Here is a 19,839-nt window from a genome sequence, read left to right as displayed (position 1 = left end):
AAGTTAACAGATTAATCATCAATGATTACTGGCAATAAACTGAACACAAGGATTCAAACTGATATATTATACAGAAAAATCAACATTAACAGCATCCAATCCAAATACATTGTAGTAGTCTAAACACAAGATTTACAATCATAAACCAAGTCTCACATAAGTGCAGAAAATTCCTAAATCCAAAAATGTTCAATGCAATGTTAAGCACATAATTTGACTATAGAAAAGCTCCCTAATTAAGTCCTTGAGCTCAAACTTCGTCCTCTATCACCAAAAGGCTAATGGCTTAGCCTCTCATGCCTTCAAACATGTCACAATCGCTCCAGGTATGAAGAAGTGAGGAAAAATGAGGGTTTGGGATCTAGGATCAATGGAAGCTTGAGAGGATAGATGGAGGCTCATCCCTTTGTAAATCTGTAGAATGGAGGAGTATATCTTCGTGGTGGCTGTGCCCCTTAGGTGTAGAAGCTGAGAAACCTATTCCAAAATGCACAGCTTTACTTAACACACTCAGGTCGCAACTTTAGGGCCCAAGTCGCGACCTCAGAATTTCATGTCACGTCCTAGGGAGACAGAGAGCATTCAGTCTTGATCTAGCTCTAAAGTGCATAATTCCACTAAAAGGGCATCCAGGTCGTGACTTCAGCAGTCCATGTCACAACCTGGGGAGACAGAACACTCCAAATCTTGCATTTTGGTCCTTATAACTTTGTAGCTCCATCAATGCTCCATCTTGGGTCTTAGGTCCTTCTCTAATTGCCTGAAAAATCACAACAAAGAGCTTTGTAAAGAGTAACTGATTACAGATCAAGGCAATTACAATTAAGGAGAGAAAATTAACCCTTTTTACCCCTTAAACAGCAAAATGCAATGCATGAATCAATATAATCAAATGGATATAATGCATGCATAATGAGAGTAAAAGTGTTGCAAAACATCAGAAAATGCTTGAGAAAACCATATAAAGATACGGTTCTATCACTCCCCCATACTTGAACCTTTATACTCCTGGACAAAGATTTGAATCATTCTAAAGAAAGTACAGGCACAATCAAGGAAACCAGTATGTTCAAAAGTGATCTCAAGAACTAAATAATCAACACCCCTTAGGAAAACAAAAATGATAAAATGAATAATGCCAAGTAATTAGATACACAGTGCAAACTTCCTACCATAAGCTTGTAATAACTCTAAAATCTCCACTACTATTCAACATTTATGTTAGGAATCAAGAGGGCTTTTAGGGTTGTAGTGATGGAAAGGCAAAATAGAATGGAAATGTGGTGAAACTGAGTGTCAAGAATGAAAGTAACATGAGTCAAATATCATCTATTCTTAAACAAAGAAGTTCAGATCCTAACCTTCTACCACCAAGGGAATACTTTGTTTAATTTTATTTTGTTGCTATAGCTTAAGTTTGTAAATATGTCCCCTTTTTTTTCACTTTTATTTTCTTTTTGTCTTTCTTCTTTCTTCTTCTTTTCACTTTTTTTTCCTTTCAAATTCAAAATGATATTCTCAAAAAAGACCCATGAAGGCTAGGAAATCTCAAATGTAAAGATGAAATAAACTCAAGTGAAAATTGTAGCTTAAACACTCAAAATATGAATTAAATAAAGGCGGTCAAGGATCAAAAGGGTTGAACAATGGATAAATGTTTGTGGATTGTGTTTGGGTAAAAAGGTGTAGAAAAAAATGCCTCTATCATATTCAAAAATCATAATGCGTATGTAATTTTGACCACGAGCTAAGACAAGTTCAAGAGGATGCAAACCAATGAATAATCACTCAATTTAGGAATTAAGGCTCAAGAATATCCTTCCAATAAAGGTTTCATATCTCAGATGCTCATACACAAAGTTTTAATAAACATGTGTTAGTCACAAAGCATTAGGTCATGTATCATAAAAGAGAACCATAGGATGATTATTAAAAAGATCAAAATAATCACTTGAGAACATACTTGGATCTTAAAGGTACCCATAAAGTCTTAGAGAAGTCATTTTCAAAATCCAGAATTCTTAAAGACTCAAGAATGGCATGTTTTTTTTTTTTTGAAAAAGCTGTTTGATGCAATAAGGTTAGATTACAAAGGCAATGATTTTGCTTTAAAAATGTGCAAAAGTAGCTTAAAAAGGTTCCTTCTATACAGCATTGCACAAAGCAAAGAGAAGGAATTGGATGCACAGAAATGGCTCCAGGTCATGACCTGAAATCAATGAAGACGCGACTTGAAGTCACAGAAAGCATCAAGTTAGGAAAGAAGGTTGAAGTCGTGACTTAAAATCAGTAAGGTCACAGCCTGAAGTCACAAAAAGCCCTCCATTATCAAAACTACAACTCAAGTCATGACTTGGAATAGTGAGGCCACGACCTGAGGTCATAAAATGTAACCAACAAAAATTTTTTCAAAGCTTAAGCAATTTCAACCAGCACAACCTTTCCACTAAGCACAAAATAGTCAAAGATGATCCAATTCGTAGCAATTCACCATCTAAAATCAATTCAAAGCCAAAGAATGATGATGAAAGATTAGATATCGAAAAAGATTTTATAAAAAAAATTTGCAAAAAATTTGAAGCAAACACAGAAACCGCGTAACACTGGCAATGCAACAATGCCAAGTAAACCCCTCCCCTGTACGTAAACTTGACAGTGTCCTCACTGTCAAAGGGAAAGGGACAAAGAACAGTAGCAACCACAAAATAAGCTTAGAAAACCAAACATTCATTGCAATAAAGTTTGAATACACCAAAGTTAAACTTTTAAGTACAAAGTTTTTAGGACAGAGCAACAAAACAAGGGAACAACTTAAAAACAAAAGACCTAAGCAGAAAAGCTCTCAATCTTCTTCTTCTCTTCTCTCCTCTTCTTCTCCAACATCCTCCCCTCCCCTTCAGTAGCAGCGGCTGTGGCACCAGACGACTGCCCCAGATCCCTAATGAAATAGCTCGTGGTAGGAATAGAACTCTGCTAAAAGGCTTGCTCATAACCTAGAGGGAAAGTGATCTTTTGAGCTCTGGCCATTTCCAGTATTAGAGGATCCATGAATCTTTGCCTTCTGCACTCCTTGGCCATAGCAATAGCCCTCTCTCTTAGAGTTCCCCACTCAGAATAGTCACTTGCTGATTGAGGGCCACAATCTGCTCACTTAAGGAGTCGAGGGTGAAACTTGAGCCACCCTTAGCTGCCTCCTCTTCTAGATCCTCCTCTATCCTCCTCTTTCCTCTCTTCTTAGCCCTGTTGGAATTTAAGGTGATGTAGCATCTAGTAGTGATAGGTTCCAAGGTAAGGTCAAACTTGCTCGTTGGTATCCCCTTTACTGCACACATATCAGTGGTTAAGTACGAGAATACCAAGAGAGTCCAGACATTGTTTGCCCTCTTCAGAGACATCAGAAATATAGGTTGCTAGCATCAAATTGTAAGGCATGAAGTTGAGCCAAATCCTAGCCTCATCATTCATGTTCTTACGCTAAAAATAGTTTCGCCCACTCTCTTTGACAGTTCCACCAGCTCCCTCAACTTTGATGGTTTGAAAAACCTCATTCCAGGGGACTTCATCAAGTCAGGTCTTCAGATGCTAGAACTTGCAGCGAGGAACATCAAGCAGCTTGTAGAAAGCCTCAATAGCAGGCTAGCTGAAATAACACTCACTTCCTCTGAAGCTGATCCCCATTCGACCATCCATGGCAAAGCAAGCATAGAATTCCCTCACCAAAGTCAAATTAACCTTGTTCCTCTTCTTCATAAGCTCCCCCAAGCCTCACGCCTTGGCGAGCTTGTAAAAGTCGTACTCGTTGGTTTCTAGAAAATACCGCTCTTACACCACCCCTATTTGTAAACATTTTTACCACTTCCTCTCTTGAAAGTTGGGTCTCCTAGCGAGGGTGAGCCCTCCTGGAAGCTTTGGGGTTCTTTATGCCTGGCATCTGAGCATAAGGCAAACACGTAACAAAAACCAAAATAAACACACAAACCAAACAATCCTAAGCAAAAGAAACTAATGCCTATACTAAGCCTAGAAACCAAGCACTCCCCTACACTAAGCCTACAGTTATCCCTTGTCAGAATTACTTTGGAAAAAATCTTAAAATTTAGATTGGAACACTTGCAATTTAAAACCATTAGGAAAATCATGTTAAAACCTAAGTCTTTCTAACTTTTCAACTGCCCAAAACCAAATTCTTAAAAAAGCCATAACAAGTAGAGTCAAAATCCATTGAGAATTTTCAGTTTGTAAACAACAAGGGTGAATCAGAAGTTCAAAGGCTCCTCTGTGACCTCAGGTTGCGACCTGAGCCCAGAAATTCAGAAAACACAGAATTCAATTAGTTCATTCAGAAACTAAACTTTTGTAGTATATATGATCCAAACCAGTTACAAAGCCAATTTAATAGCAGTCTAAACATTAATTCCAAACTCCACTCAATCAAAATCAAAACCCTAACAGGAGCAACACTAACTAACCCTAGAAAAACACAGAATTTGAAACCTTAAACTAGAAAAAAAACAACAAGAAAATAGAGTAAACCTTGAGAGAGTGGAAGGATGGAAGAACTGCACTCAAGAGAAGGCTTAATTTCAAACTGCAAGAGGGAAATTCTAAAGGTAGTAAGGTAGTGGTGCTCAGGCACAAAAGAGAGATTAAAGTTTGGGGGATTAAGGACTAGAGGAGAGGCAAACCTTTATGAGGAGTGGAGCAGTTTCAACTTGGAGAGAAGCTAAAAAGAGGCAGTTACATTGAAGGAGAGGGGAAGTTGCAACTTGGAAGATGGAAATGTCGTGGAAGGAGAGAAGACCTAGAGGAAGGATTGGTTTAAGGTGTGTGATTTTACTAGAATGGGTTAGGGTTTTGAGTCTTTGGGATGAATAAGGCTAGAATCCAGGGCAGGTTCAAGGGGCAAAATGGTAATTAGGGTGAAAACAAATAAGGGTAGAGAAGTGAATTCGTAAAAAAACTCCTGACTTTTCTTGTCAGGTCGCAACCTGAGAGAGTTCAGATCATGACTTCAGCAGACAAATGGGGATTTAGGGTTTCAGAAAGGCTCCAGGTCACAACCTAAAACAGTGAGGTCACAACGTCAACTCATAGAGAGCCTTTACCCAGTTTTTTCCCCAAGTCGTGACCTGAGATAGTGAGGCTGTGACTTCAGTACAACGAGAGTTCCTCTTCTTAGACTAACCTCCAGGTCACGACATGAAGACAGTGAGGTTGCAACTTGGGATTACAGAGTGCCCTCTGACTCTCTAAACCCTGAAAAACCTCAAATCTAAGTCCCTATATGAAAACCACTCACCAAAATACCTATCATAACAACCAACTCAGCAATCCATTGCTAGATTTTTAACAATTCAATAGAAAACTCAAAAACAAGTGATGGAAGATTGGGAAAAACTTTCAAAGGTTTCAAAAACTTTTAAAATTTTTTGGCAAGTTTCAGCAAGAACCACTCATAACAAGGAATAACCTAACAAACAAATCACCAAACCACTTTTAAGCTCAATAGAAATAGAAACCTTTCTTCCCCACACACTCAAAGCAATGTCCTCATTGCAGCACACAGTTACATACCAAAACACAAAGCTCAAAAACAAAAACAATGAAGGTGAAAGTTGTGAAGTTTAATTCAGGATTAAAGCATAAAACATCACCCTTCTAGAGAGGAAAAAAAAGCTAAGTGCAAGTATGGGAAAACTCAAGAATGCAAAGAAGTGTGTGGTGGTGATAGAATAGAAGTATAATCACAATCATATCCAAATCAAAGCTAGGGGAGATTATTCAAAACAAACATAACAAACAAAATTAAAAAGACTATTTCTACTGAGGACATCCCTTTTACAGTCTCAAACAGTCTAGCAAGAAAATGTAGGCACAGGTTAATTCATGTGAAAAGTAAGAGGTAAAGGAAAGGGATGACCTGCCTTAAGAAGGTGGTGCGGGCTCTCTATAGAGCTTGAGGAGATGACCATTGCATTGGAACATCTTACCCATGGCCTTCTCCTTCAGCTCTATCATCTTGAAGTCATGCACTTTCGTCACAATGTAGGGTCTATCCCAGCTCATCTTGAATTTACCCTTCTTGAACTTGAATCGAGCTTTATACCTCAATACCTTATCACCCTCCTTAAACCTTTTCCTCAGGATGTTGGCATCGTGGATGATCTTAGTCTTTTGTTTGTAGATGTTTGAGTTATGGTAGCCCTCTAACCATATTTCTTGAAGTTCTTGAATTTGAAGAAGTTTGTTCAGTCCAGCTTCCTTAAGATCAGTGTTGCAGGTCTTGACTGCCCAATACAATCTATGCTCAAGCTCCACCGAGATGTGACATGACTTCCCATAGATGATTTGGTATGGAGACATGTCAATTGGTGTCTTGTAGGCAGTGCGATAGGCCCATAGTGCATCATCCAACCTCAAGTTTCAGTCTCGGTTGGATGGCTTGGCAATGCGCTCCAGAATTCTCTTGATCTCTCCGTTTGACACCTTAGCTAGCCCATTGGTTTGAGGGTAGTATGGGGTGGACACTCTATGATAAACCCCATATTTAGCCAATAAGTTAGTGAGCAACTTGTTGTAGAAATGGGTTCCCTGATCACTAATTAAGACCCTCGGTACACCAAATCTACTGAAGATAGTAGACTTCAGAAACTTAGAAACTGTAGGTGCATCATCTTTTTGTGTGGGGATGGCTTCTACCCACCGAGAAAGGTAATCTATGTTTAGGAGGATGTAGGTATAGCCATGAGAAGGTGGCCCCATGAAATCTATCCCCCAAGCATCAAAGATCTCACAAAAAAGAATAGGTTGCTGCGGCATCTCATTTCTTTTACTCAGCCCCCTAAATCTTTGGCATTTATCACATGCCTTACAATAATTGAATACGTCTCTAAATAGGGTAGGCCACTAAAAATCTGCACCTAGCACTTTCCTAGCCATCTTCCTAACACTAAAGTGTCCCCTACATAAGGTGTCGTGGCAAGCTTCTAAAATGGCTCCGGCCTCTACTTCACAAATGCACTGTCTAATCACTTGGTCAGAACATAATCTCTGTAGATTTGGTGGATCCCAAATATAGTAGGAGGCTTCACTCTTAAGCTTCTGAATCTGAAGAATAGTCAAGTGAGAAGGGATTATACCTGTAGCAAGATAATTGACTAAATGGGCAAACCATGATTAAGAAACAAACAATGCACATAAAGACTAATCAGGGAATGAATCACAAATAATATCAGAACCTAATACTCCCCTTATCTTTAGTGGTAGTCTACTCAAATGATCCGCTACATGGTTTATGTTGCCAACTCTGTCTTTCACTTCCACATCAAATTCTTAAAGTAGCAACATCCACTTCAAGAGCCTCGGCTTCAATTGAGGTTTGTGGAAGAGATATTTTACCGTTGCGTGGTTTGTAAACACAACCACTTTAGAATTTATGAGATAGGGTCTAAACTTCTCAAGTGTAAAAACAATTACAAACAATTCCTTTTCAGTACTAGTGTAGTTTCTTTGAGTTGCATCTAAAGTTTTAGAAGTATAGGCAATTACCTTAGAAACAGAATTCTCCCTTTGACCCAACATTGCCCCCACACTTATGTTTGAAGCATCACAAGAAATTTTGAATGGCAATTCCTAATTGGGTGAGGTTAAAATGGGAGGAGTAACTAACCTATTCCTCAATTCATCAAAAACAAGCTCACATTTATGGTTAAATTGAAAATCAACATCTTTTTGTAGCAGTTTGTAAAAAGGTAGAGCAATTTTACTGAAATCCTTGATAAATATTCTATAAAACCCTATATATCCTAATAAGGACCTCAACTCTTTCAAGTTGGTAGGATAGAGCAAAGAAGAAATCACCTCAAGTTTGGCTTTATCTACCTCTATTCCTTTATAAAAAATCAAGTGTCCTAACACGATGCCATAATCAACCATGAAATGGCATTTTTCATAATTTAAAACAAGCTTTTTCTCAATGCACTATGCTAGAATTTTATCAAGACTTTTCAAGCACTCATCAAAGAATTGCCATAGATAGTAAAATCATCCATAAACACATCTATGCATTTTTCAATAAATTCAACAAAAATGGATAACATGCAATGTTGGAATGTGCTAGGGCCATTACAAAGACCAAAGGGCATTCTTTTGTAGGCACAGGTTCCAAATAGACAAGTGAAGGTAGTCTTGTCTTGGTCTCTAGGGTCTATAGGAATTTGGAAATACCAGGAGTACCCATCTAGGAAATAGTAGTGACTCTTCCATGCTAACCATTCAAGCATTTGATCAATAAAAGGTAAGGCAAAGTGGCCTTTCCTAGTGGCCTCATTTAGCTTCCTATAATCAATGCAAACTCTTCATGAGTTTTGCACCCAAGTTAGGATGAGTTCATTATTCTCATTTTTGACAACTATGATCCCACTCTTCTTTAGCATGACTTATACCGGTGACACCCACTAGCTATTAGAAATAGCGTATGTAATTCCAGCCCTCAAAAGTTTGTTTGGCTCTTTTCTAACCACATCAGAGATTAGGGGATCCAGTCTCCTCTGGTTTTGTTTAATTGGCTTGAAACCCTCAGTTAACAAAATTCTATGGGTGCAAATAGTATAATTAATTCCCTTAATATCAGCTAATTGCCAACCCAAAGCCTCCCTATTTCTTCTAAGTAGGCTCATCAAACTAGACTCTTCACTTTCAGTTAAAGAACTAGAAATAATAACTGGCAATTCATTTCAGCATCAAGATGAGCATACTTAAGATTAGGGGGTAAATCTTTAAGTTCCAAAGTTGGGGGTTGGACAATAAAGGGAATTAGAGTAGGAAAATCAATAGAGTTAAAGAAACTCCCCTTTGTTGACTCTTGAGAAGTGCACTTGTCAACCTCATTTGAATCTATTACACTCGTCTCAGCTCCCTTAGATATTGCACCAAGCTCAAGTTGGTCTACAATAGCAACAATCTTGGGTTGGCTCACCTCCATACCTAAATTATTATTTGAGATTAGATCATTCAAGAATCACAAAGTATAGCATGTAATTTTAGAGTGTGAATGATTTAGAGTTGAGTCAAAGAGTGTTGGCCCTTTAACCAAAGTCTCCAAGACATGAGATGGTGAAGCAATTGAAGTCTGAAGTTTAGTAGGTAAAACAAGAGGCTCAGGTCACGACCTCATATACGTAGGTTGTGACCTCACTTCACAGAAGCTACCTTCTTTACAGGCTTAGTCTGAAGTCACGACCTGAAATTCCTCAGGTCCCAACCTCAGGTCACAGAGGCTTGGTTCCTCAGATTTTACTCCACTTTTAGCATCCATCATATCTTAAATATCCGTATCATTAGCTAACAGACCCCTTCCTAGGGCAACATCATTTATGAATGCAGAAATGGAATTAAAATTTGAAGAAAAAGAAAAATCTTGGGAAATAGAAAGTATGCTATCAATTTCTAAAGAATTAATGCATAGCACCTCATCTCCACAAGAACTAGAAAATGAATAAATGTAAGAAAAGAAATTGAAATATTCATCATATGCACTGAAAGACAAGTCAAGCTCATAAGATTCATGTGATGGTGCAGCAGAAGAATCAATCAATTTAGGTGAACTCATGTCATAACTGTTATGCATATTCAACTTATGCTCATCCCTAACTTGCTCAACAGCTAAATCAATAGCATTCAAACCCATGAATGTAGAATTATCAAAGGGATAACACATAGCTTCATTCATATTAAAAGTTACAATATGGTCTCCTGTTACACCTTACTATCGTATCGTCTTAAGATTCAATTAAAACCATCTTAGATCACATTGGATGGTCTTGGGCTCAATTCTATCTCAAAAAACACTAATTTTCGGATTTCCACTATTCACGGGTAAAAATCCAGTTTTCTAGCCCAAATTCAAAAATTCATAACTTAATCTACAAAAATCGAAATAGAGTGTTTCAAAATTATATAAAAAGATCTTTGAATGATATTTCAGGAAAAATAGTCTTGTGAACCAATTCCATTGGAAAAAGCATCAGGTTTTTGTGAAATTCATCTCTATCTATTAGACAAAAACCCTTTTTCCAGATTCTGAACCTTAAATTTGAAAAATCATTAAAAATCGTGTATTTGGCCATTTTTAATGTGTTAGCTATCCAAATGAAGGTCAGAACGCGATCTACAAACATGCCAAATTTTGTAATTAAATGCATTTGGAAACTTAATCAAAATGTCATGTAAAGGTGGTGGTGTCAGTGAATTTACAGCACTGCCCAACATAATATTACATAACCCAAAAGTCCACGAATTTTTATGGTATGATACCATAATTTTAACCTACAATCTGCAGCTTTCCCTTGGATGTTTTAGGTTCTAAAATGTTAGATTGCATTTGGGGAATGAGATTTCATTGAAATCCCAATAGCAAATTAACCAACTATATTGTCAACAAGCATCATCATCATATATAATTACATTAACTGCTATTGGTGAGCTAGCATGCTTATCATTTGAAAAACTCAATCATGCAAAGGCCAAAGCAAGAAAGTACAAAGAGCAGCCACATTACAATCAAGAAAGTTCATCCACATAATAGCAATTAATCATGCAATAATCAATAATGCTAAGTCAATGTTAGTAGTTAGGTTCAACTTGCTACCTTGCTCCAAAAGCTTGAGTTTTCTTTGTTTCTCTTCTTCTCCTTTACAAATATCAAACCCTAGCATGGCGTTCCACTAAAAAGGGAAGCAAGAGTCATTAATCAAACCAAGCAAAAGCAAGAACATAACTTAAACATAACTCTTGCTCTTTAAAGCTTCCATCTTTGTTCTTTCATTTATGACCTTTGGTTTTCCATAACCCTAAAATTGTTTCTTGAATTATTTCCACATGATTTTCATGTAGATTCTAAATATGTGCTTAGATTTGAGAAAATAAAAATTCCTCCTTTCAGTTCTCTCTTGACCGAACCAAAGGGGTCCTTTAAACAAAAATTACAACTTTGATTTTTAATGCTTCCAACACTTGTTCTTTAGGTTTATCCTACACCATTTTTCATTTTGAGCACAATGGAAGCATTAAAATATTGAAAAACACATCCTAAGGTCCATTTACTACCTTGGCTGAAATGGTCCATATGATACACAACCAAGAAAACACTTCAAAAATCAACCCACAACCACTTGTAACTACTAGGATCTATCATGCTTTGAAGTGTTCTGGCAAGTGTGATTAACAAAACTTCTTTCCCTACCATATATACATTTCTTCCAGCACCCAAAGAAGAGAGAAAATAGAAATTTTCAACCATACAAAGAAAGAAAACAAGGCAAGGATCCATTTAGAATCAAGAACTAACATTGAATCCTTGGTTGTATGATCAAATTGGTAGCTTTTCCCTTGATTTCCCTTTGAACCCTCTCTTTTCTCTCTTGGTTCCCTCTTGGATGAAATAACATCTGAATATTAGGGGAAGATGAGCTTGTTTAATTAGCCAAAATATCCCAACCACCATCATAAATGAAATTCCAAGTGTCATTACCCTCTTTAATCTTATTTCTCTTTCATAATTAACTAAATCCAAACGAAATTAATTAACAAAAGTCAAAATCCTCTCCATTTGAGAAATGACACTTGACAAGTTCAAATCCTCTCTATTAGAGGCTTGACACATGGCCAATTGTGAACCATTTGAATTGCAAGACTTTAGTCTTGCTTTATCGGTGCACTTTGACTCCAGGTTTAACTTCATTTCTATAATTACAGTATTTTAGCCTCTGTAATTATTTTTTGTTAGATCCATAATCTATTCTCCTCATTTTTATCTTCCCAAATTGCCCTCTTTGTCTCAAAATTAATTTCCCAATAATTAAATAAATAGAAAAACTAATTTCCTTCTTTTTAGTGATTTTTCCACCTTTCAAAGGAATTAGAAAAAATCTTGGATGCTTGAGGGTCTTCTTTTAATTTCATAATTTCTTATAATTCCTAATGAGGGTAGGGCAAGCTCTTCTATTCTGGTTCATGGTTTCTCTTGGCTATGTGGTTCATTTGGGGGAGAGATCAAGCTTCAAGAAATAGTGAATGGTCTTATCAATACACAAATGTATAACTCCCCAAGAATTTCAATTGCGCTTATATTCATCAAAAGAATTTTCTTGGAATTTTATTCTCCTTCTAAATATTTATTTGGAATTTTTCAAATAAAAGGCCTTAAACTAGCTTAAATCGCCCTTAAATTCCTTTGTAATTTCTCTAAGGGTAATTTGGTCAAAAAACCAATTTTATAATCCCATATAATTCTCAAGGAACATTTTCCTTATTTTTTTCCTAAATTTCTAAGGCTTGAAAATATTTTTCCATAATTATTCTTGACCAATTTTTCTTAATTAGTCAAACTTTTCATAATTGATTTGGGAAAATTATAATAATTATTTTCCACCAAAATTCTTTTATTTCTCCTTGTCACTTTTGACCCTTAATTATTTAGAATATTCCTTATTCCTAATCACCCTATTGCCGATGTGACATTTCTTCCCTCCTAAATAAATTTCGTCTTTGAAATTTAAAGCGTATCTTATTGGAAAAGTTTAGGATACTTTTCCTTTATCTTAGTCTCCATCTCCCATGTAACTTCTTCCAATGTAAGACCTTCCCAGACAACCTGGACCGACGGAATCTACTTGCTTCTTAGCTGCTTGACCTTTTGATCCATGATTCGCTCTGGTTTGACTTCAAAAGACGGGTTGTCTTGGAACACAATGTCATCATAGCTTATGACACATGTGGGTCTGGATGGTATTTCTGAAATGGGGAGATATGGAAGACATCATGAATTTGGCTCAAATTCAGGGGAAGGCTCACTTATAAGCTACTGGTCCAGCATTGGACAAAATTTGAAATGGTCCAACATACTTCGGACCTAGCTTCTTAGTCTTCGAGGATTGACTGACTTCCGTTGTTGGTGACACTTTTGATCACCAATTTCATACTCTAACGGTCTCCTTTAGCGTTGGGTAAGCTCTCCTATCTACTTTGAGCTGTTAGAAGTCATTGCTGAATAACTTTAATCTATTGAGAAGTCTGATCCACTATATCAGGACCATCCTTACTTCTTTCATTGAGCTCTATCTAGCACAAGGGAGATCTACACTTCCTCCCGAAAAGTGCTTCGTATAGTGCCATTCGGATACTTGAATGAAAATGATTATCTTAACCGAATTCGACTCACGGTAAGTACGTATCCTAGTTATCGTCAAAATCAAGCACATGTGCATGTAGCATATCTTCTAACATTCATATCATTCTTTGTGTCTGCCTATCCGTCTCAGGATGGTAGGCTATACTGAAGTTGAGAGTAGTGTCCATTTCTTTCATAAGGACCTCCAAAACTTCAAGTAAATCTCGGGTCTTAGTCTGAAACCATACTGCTTAGGGCACTCGGTACCCTAACAGCTTCTTTAACTTTTATCCTCTATTTTTGCTAGACTTAGTGCATTCTTGCCAAAATAGCTAACATTTCTGGCTTTTGTACCCTCTTACATTACTTCCCAGAAGTTACCTATCACTAGGTTACTCTTGCCCAGGCATGCTTAACTGAACAGTGCTAACAGGAATCTGAGGCACTGATTTTGATAGGCTCAACCCTAGTACTTTGTTGTCTTAGCCCCCCCTTTTTTTCCCTATCTTTAGTCAAGTTTTTCAGCTTACATTCTTGTCTCTTACCTCATCTTAAGGGTTTTCCCGTCAATACTCAGTTTGTCTCTATATCACATGGAGTTCTTCCTGTATCTAGAGCTAGCCTGAATGTCTCTTTTTCAAGTCTTATGGCTCTAACTCCTCTAACTTTGGCTTTCCTTTGTTAATCGGAAGGAAATTGAATCCAGCCTAATCAATGATAAGGTTATCTAGAAGGAAATTATGGGTACTCTCTCAGTACTGGTTTACAACTAAAGGAGATTTTCACATCCCCAACTCATCCTTGGTCCTCATCTTTCCAAATAGGTACCAATCTCTGGGAGACTTAGACCATAGGACTAAGTGAAGTCATCTCTACTCAGTTGGTCACCATACTAATAATTCCCCAAAACTGTTCCAAGAGCCAATACCATTTTCTCAAGCCTCATGTCAATTCCCCAGGCCACCTATTTGTCTCTTTAGGTGCCTAAGCCAATCTGTCTTAGGAGTTCTCTTACTCCTCCAGCTACTCTTACCATCTCTTACTACTTTATAACGGTACAAAGAGAGGACTTATGCAACTTTTCTTTCCTCTACTTTACTTTTCAGTATGAGCATACTCTAACATACATAATGCCTAGCATTTCAATGTAAGGAGTGCAAGCTCTTACTGGTTGCTATGTTTGTAGCGTGCCCTCCAAACATCTTATCCCTACAAGAGGGAGCCTCTCTTTCTGTTTGTAGCTGCTTCTAGAAGTCATAGGGAGAGGACTTTTGAGGTTCTTTTTCTTTCTACTTGCTTTAGTACTCTGCTAGGCTCAGGTACATCTAAGCCTAGCTTCGCTCTTGGCTAGTCATACTTCCATCGGCGAAGTCACTCCACTTGCCTTGGCTCGGCTGCTTCCCTTTCCTACTCAGATAGGGTATCTTGCTCCATCTTGAGCAACGTAAATTTCTAATTTGGAGGACCAATTCCCACCCTTTCTAGGAAGACTCCTAGCCAAGAACTTATCCCTTAAAAAGGGTGCCTCTCAATCTAAACCCCAAGCGACTGAGTATCTCTTAACATTAAGGGGAACATGCCAACCTCTAAGCTAGTTCCCTGCATAGCTATCTGTCTCGTCCTCTTCTTCTTGATCCTTAAGACATTTCACTAGGGCTCTCCATCTTGACTTCATTATCTCCAAGTTCTTATTCATCTATTCCAGGACTTGAGATAGCTACTCTATCATGGTGCCCAAGCCCTAACGAGGTTGTAAGAGTTTGTCTAGCTTAGGTGGCCACTTACATATTCTTAGTAGTGTATAGACTCAACCCCTAACCATCTTGTTCAACTCCTCATCATTACTTTCCTTTTGAGGGGGAATCTAATAATTCTAATTGGTGGCTACCTCTCTCTTTCTAATTTCTACTAATCTCAATCTTTGTGACCTCTAAGAGTCGTTGTGTCTCGTTGAGTTACCATCTCAACATCTGAGAGTTATTGTGTTCGTTCGTCATGACCAGAATCCTTGTTTGCAGCTATGGAAGTTACCACCTCCTTTGGTAATCACTCTGTATTCATCCATCGCCACTAATTCCCTTGGTTCATCATGATGAAACACACTTTTCTCTTATCCTCTGCTAGTCTTACTCAGCTTCATTCATCGGACCATTGCCCATCTGGGCTTCCGTTACGAAGTTCAACTTAACCTCCAAATTTAACTCCATTTCTCTTTAGGGTAGTATCAGGGTTTTGTCCTTGCCATTATAGGACGACAACCAATTCAAGCCAATCACCTCATCAATTTCATAGAAGGCATACATATCAAGTCTAAGGCAGTACAATAGTGCTCATAACAAACTATATAGTTTAAGCACACACCAGATGTAATTACCCTATTGTGTGTTGGTGCGGGCACATGTATATCATTCGACAACATATTCATAATTCAACCAAGTCTTTTAGAACAATCATACAAGAAAAGAAAATGACTAGCAATCGAATTACACATTGCAATACTGGGAAGTTTGTTAATAATGATCATACCTTAGATTATTTCCGGTGACTTCTGGGTTTCTTCCCTTGTGATGGCAAATACTCGTCCTTGGGTACATGGCCTTGCCTTTTTTGTATTCTGCAGACATTCTCTTGAGAAGTTTCTGGGCTTGCTGCAAGTGTAGCAAACGTTCTACCCGGCCATACATGGTCTATCACCATGACTCTTGCCGCAGGTTGGGCATTCCTTGCCATTTGAGGGCTTGCCTCTGTTCTTGCTCTTTCGATTGTCCCATGGCCTCTTTCTCTTCCTGTTGGCATTAGAAAAGGTACTACCCTGATCTCCCTTCTCTAACTTGGGAGTAGACTTAACCATCAGATGATGGTTCAGGCTATTTTCTATAATTCAGTAGGCCTTAACTGCCTTGTTGAAGTGCTTGAACTGCCTAGGAGCAATCATCTCCCTTAAGGACTGCTTTAGTCCTCTGACCATCTTTTCCGTCATCCACCTCTCATCATCTCGGTAATGCAGGTAACTAGAGTAGTAGGAGAGACGGATAAACTTAGCTAAATACTCATCAAATGGCTCATTATCCTTCTACTTCAGGGTCAAGAATTACGCTTCTCTTTCATCCCTGACTGACCTCGAAAAATGTTTCTCATGGAATTGCTCCAGGAACACTTCCCATGTCACTCTCGTGTTCTGAGCATCCAGAATAAGTTCAGTATTCTTCCACCAGCGGTCAGCATCTTTCTCTAACTTGTAAATTGCCATCTGGGCTTTCCACTCTGTCGGGCAGTCTAATACTTTAAAGATCTTCTCCAAGCGGTTAATCCAGTCTTCTGCCGCTTGGACATCAAACACTCCGTTGAATGACAGCGGTTAATGCTTGCAAAAGCAAGTCATCCACTACTGGATGCTATCGGGGTCTACTGCTGGCATTGCCGGTCTAGGCAATGATTTTATTGCTTGCGCTGCTGAGGTTTCTTCCTCTAGTTGCTTCCTGTCGAGGTTAGCCATTGCTGTTGTTACCGCTACGGCTATCGCCGCATCCCTCTCTTGTTCCTGGCAAGCTTGTGCCGCCCTCATCTCCTCGATGGTCTTTTGCTGCTGCTCAAGACATTCCAAAATTATTTGTAATGGATCGGGAGGGACCCTTGCATCTTGAACTGGGGGTCTCTCTGGCAAAGGATTTTTTCGGGTTCTAACCATTGTGTTTAACTAACCGGATAGCATAATAAGGAATAAGAAGTAAATATCATGCTTGGATTTTATTTAACAAAAGAGGCATACATCATTCAACATTTAAGCATTAGGCATCAACAATGCAGTTCAAAGCATACATACACCAAGCACTGCCAGCCTAACCTACTATGGTTAGCTACACCAAATACATCCTATGTTAGTAATAGGAGGGTCCTAATCACCTATAGAAAGTGAACAAGAACAAAGCCCTGAAGGCTTTGGATCCTGTCCTCCACATCATCTCCAAGTATGTAGTTCAGGCGGATGATCTCATGGGTCCAGAATGGAGTGCTGGGTAGAACCTCTACCATCTCACATGACCAATCAAAAGGTTTTGGGTAAGGGTTGCTTAGTTTATGGGCTTGGTATAGCTCTCTCACACCCTGGAGGTAGTTTAGGTGTACTCTCAGGTCTGCGTCCACATCCCTCCTAATGTGACGCCCTAAGAACCTCAGCCGGTCACTCAGCTGACCCACACTACGGATCTCACGACTGGGCAGAGTAAGGGCAGGTACAACTGGTATTGTAGGTGCTACAGGTGTTACAGAGGTTGGGGGTATATAATACCTTAGCATTCATTTAGAACCATTCCAGACCATGTTGGATGGTCTTACACTTAAAAATTTCAATTTGGACGTTAATTTTCAGAAAATTACTGTTCACTGTCCAGTTTTCAGATTACAGGTCCAACTTTGAAAAATCATAACTAATTCTAGAAAAATCATATGGAGGTGTTCCAAAATTCTACTGAAAGCTCTTTCAGTGCTCCTTAAGGGAAAAATATTCAACTGAACTCACCCTCACTGAAAACGTACAGTTTATTGGATTAAGATTACTATTCGTTTGGTAAAAATCTGGACTTTCCAGATTCTCCACCTTAACTTTGAAAATTCATATCTCTTCGTATACACATCCAAACGAGGTGATTAACCACTCATGTTAAAGCTTGGGATGTGAACTATAAGTATACCAAATTTCGTAGCTTAACTCATTCATATGATAGGTCAAACTGAAGCTCGAAACTAATTGCTCCATGACCTACGTTTTATCCCTTAACATCTCTTTACTTTAATTCTTTTTATTTCTTTGGCATACCTAACATGGGCTTACTTTTTCTCATTCATGCTCATACATTCCTATACATGCCATAAGCTTTATAATTAAATACATGGCATTCACAACATAATTATAACATAGGAGAATTATACATTGAATATTAGTATCAATCATTAGCATCAACAATTCTCCACTTCTCCTTGCTTCTTATGCCATTAGTGCCCATCATTGATCGACCTAAATGGTTGGTTACGAAGGGGTGAGATTCGGGGGAATCTCAGTAGCAAACATTACCACATACATGCACAAGATGGATGCTAGTGTATGGTATGTAGTTTTTCATAAACTTAAGTTAACTAGTGACATGCCATCATGCTTTATGCTTGGTATAAAAATGCATGGCCATGGGAACATATTAAAAACAGCATTTCCAGCAACAATCATCATGTCACAACATCATTCAAACAACAAATACAAACCAACACATGAGCATACTATGTCAAGCACATAAAGGGTAAGTTCACTACCTTGCACCTCAAGCTTTCCTCTTACTTTTCCTTTGACTCCCTTGACTTTCCAACCATGTGGGCATTCGGTCAACATCACCAAACATCCTCTTGGATGTTCCAAAGGTCCTAAACATAACCATAATGATCACACAATCCATTAGGACCATTAGATTACATAAAGTTCAAGACTAGCTTTCTTGAACCTCAACCCTTTCTCTTAGTCTTAGGGTTTTCTTTCTAGCTTTTCTAATATAAATCTTATCATTTCCCATCCTTAAGATCTATTTCTTGTCAATTAGGACCACTTTAGATGGCCTTAGATTCAAGAATACCAAATCTAAAATTTTGGTTCGCGAGTACTGTTCATGCAGAAACTCCAGAATTTTTGCTCAACTTTGAAAATTCATAATTAAATCTAGAAAAATCCAAATTGAGTGCTTCCAAGTCTCACTGAAATCTCCTTAAGGTGTAATTTTAACAATAAAGTTTTGTGCCAAGAGCATTTGGCACCATTTACTTTTGAAGGGTGCAAAATTAGATGAAATCATTTAAAAATGGAGCAATTTTACCAATTCCGTTAATTTGGCCAAACGTCCGTCTCGTTCTATAAAGTGGGTGCCAATTGTTTGAACTCATTTCTTCTCTCTCCTCATAGTTTTCTTCTTTTGTAATGTCTTTTTTTCTTCGAAATACACACTCTCTCCCCCTTGTTAGCACCTATAATTATAATCTCTCACATGTCATCTCCCCTTTATCTCTCTGCCTCTCATATTTCTCTCTATCACTCTTTGGCAATCGAACCACTCACACATGCAAACTAATGAGATTCTGCCAACCTTGTCGTCCCTAGCTCCAGTACTAGCAAAGCTCCCCAAAACAACGACCAACCTAAATTCAGTGTCCATCAACAGCATACTCGCTTTCTTGATCACAACAGACGATGAAACCGTCAGTGATGTTGATGATTCTTTTGGGCTCCTTAACGCAACAAGTGTTACCCCTTGAATTTTGGTGGTTGAGTTCGACACACTCAAGGATGTTGAGTTCAACGGCCTTTACCAAAACCATGTGGGTCTGGACCTTGACAGCATATGGAAGTTGCTGACTAAAGACACATTGGAATCGATCTCAAGCACCCAACAAAAGAACAGTAAATTATCCTACCACAATGTACTCTGAAAGCAAGGGCTCGGATCCGTGATGCCAGGTGCTTTCGGTTTGGCTCTGTTTGGGAAAGCGTTATTTTCGAGTGTACTAGAAAATAGTTAAACAAGTCAACAAACCCAAATAAATCATCAAAATGCTAAAAGAAGTCAACTACTAGGATCTCAAGACTGCCCCCACGTACTTCAATGCCAATAGAATAATCGGTCGCAAGGCATTTG

At 38.2% G+C, this 19,839-nt stretch overlaps 1 protein-coding gene across 1 annotated transcript; it reads right to left on the bottom strand.

Annotated features, from left to right (window-relative positions):
• Positions 1-5,925: 5,925 nt before the first annotated feature.
• LOC114739882 (uncharacterized) lies at positions 5,926-6,363 on the bottom strand. Its single transcript, XM_028928309.1, has one exon. It carries the CDS (start codon positions 6,361-6,363, stop codon positions 5,926-5,928), a length of 438 nt encoding a protein of 145 aa, XP_028784142.1.
• Positions 6,364-19,839: the final 13,476 nt, after the last annotated feature.

This window comes from Neltuma alba, unplaced genomic scaffold (genome assembly GCF_004799145.2).
Source record: "Neltuma alba isolate B1F8T4 unplaced genomic scaffold, ASM479914v2 tig00000035_pilon, whole genome shotgun sequence".
NCBI lineage: Eukaryota > Viridiplantae > Streptophyta > Magnoliopsida > Fabales > Fabaceae > Neltuma > Neltuma alba.
This window is presented reverse-complemented; position numbering and strand designations above follow the sequence as displayed.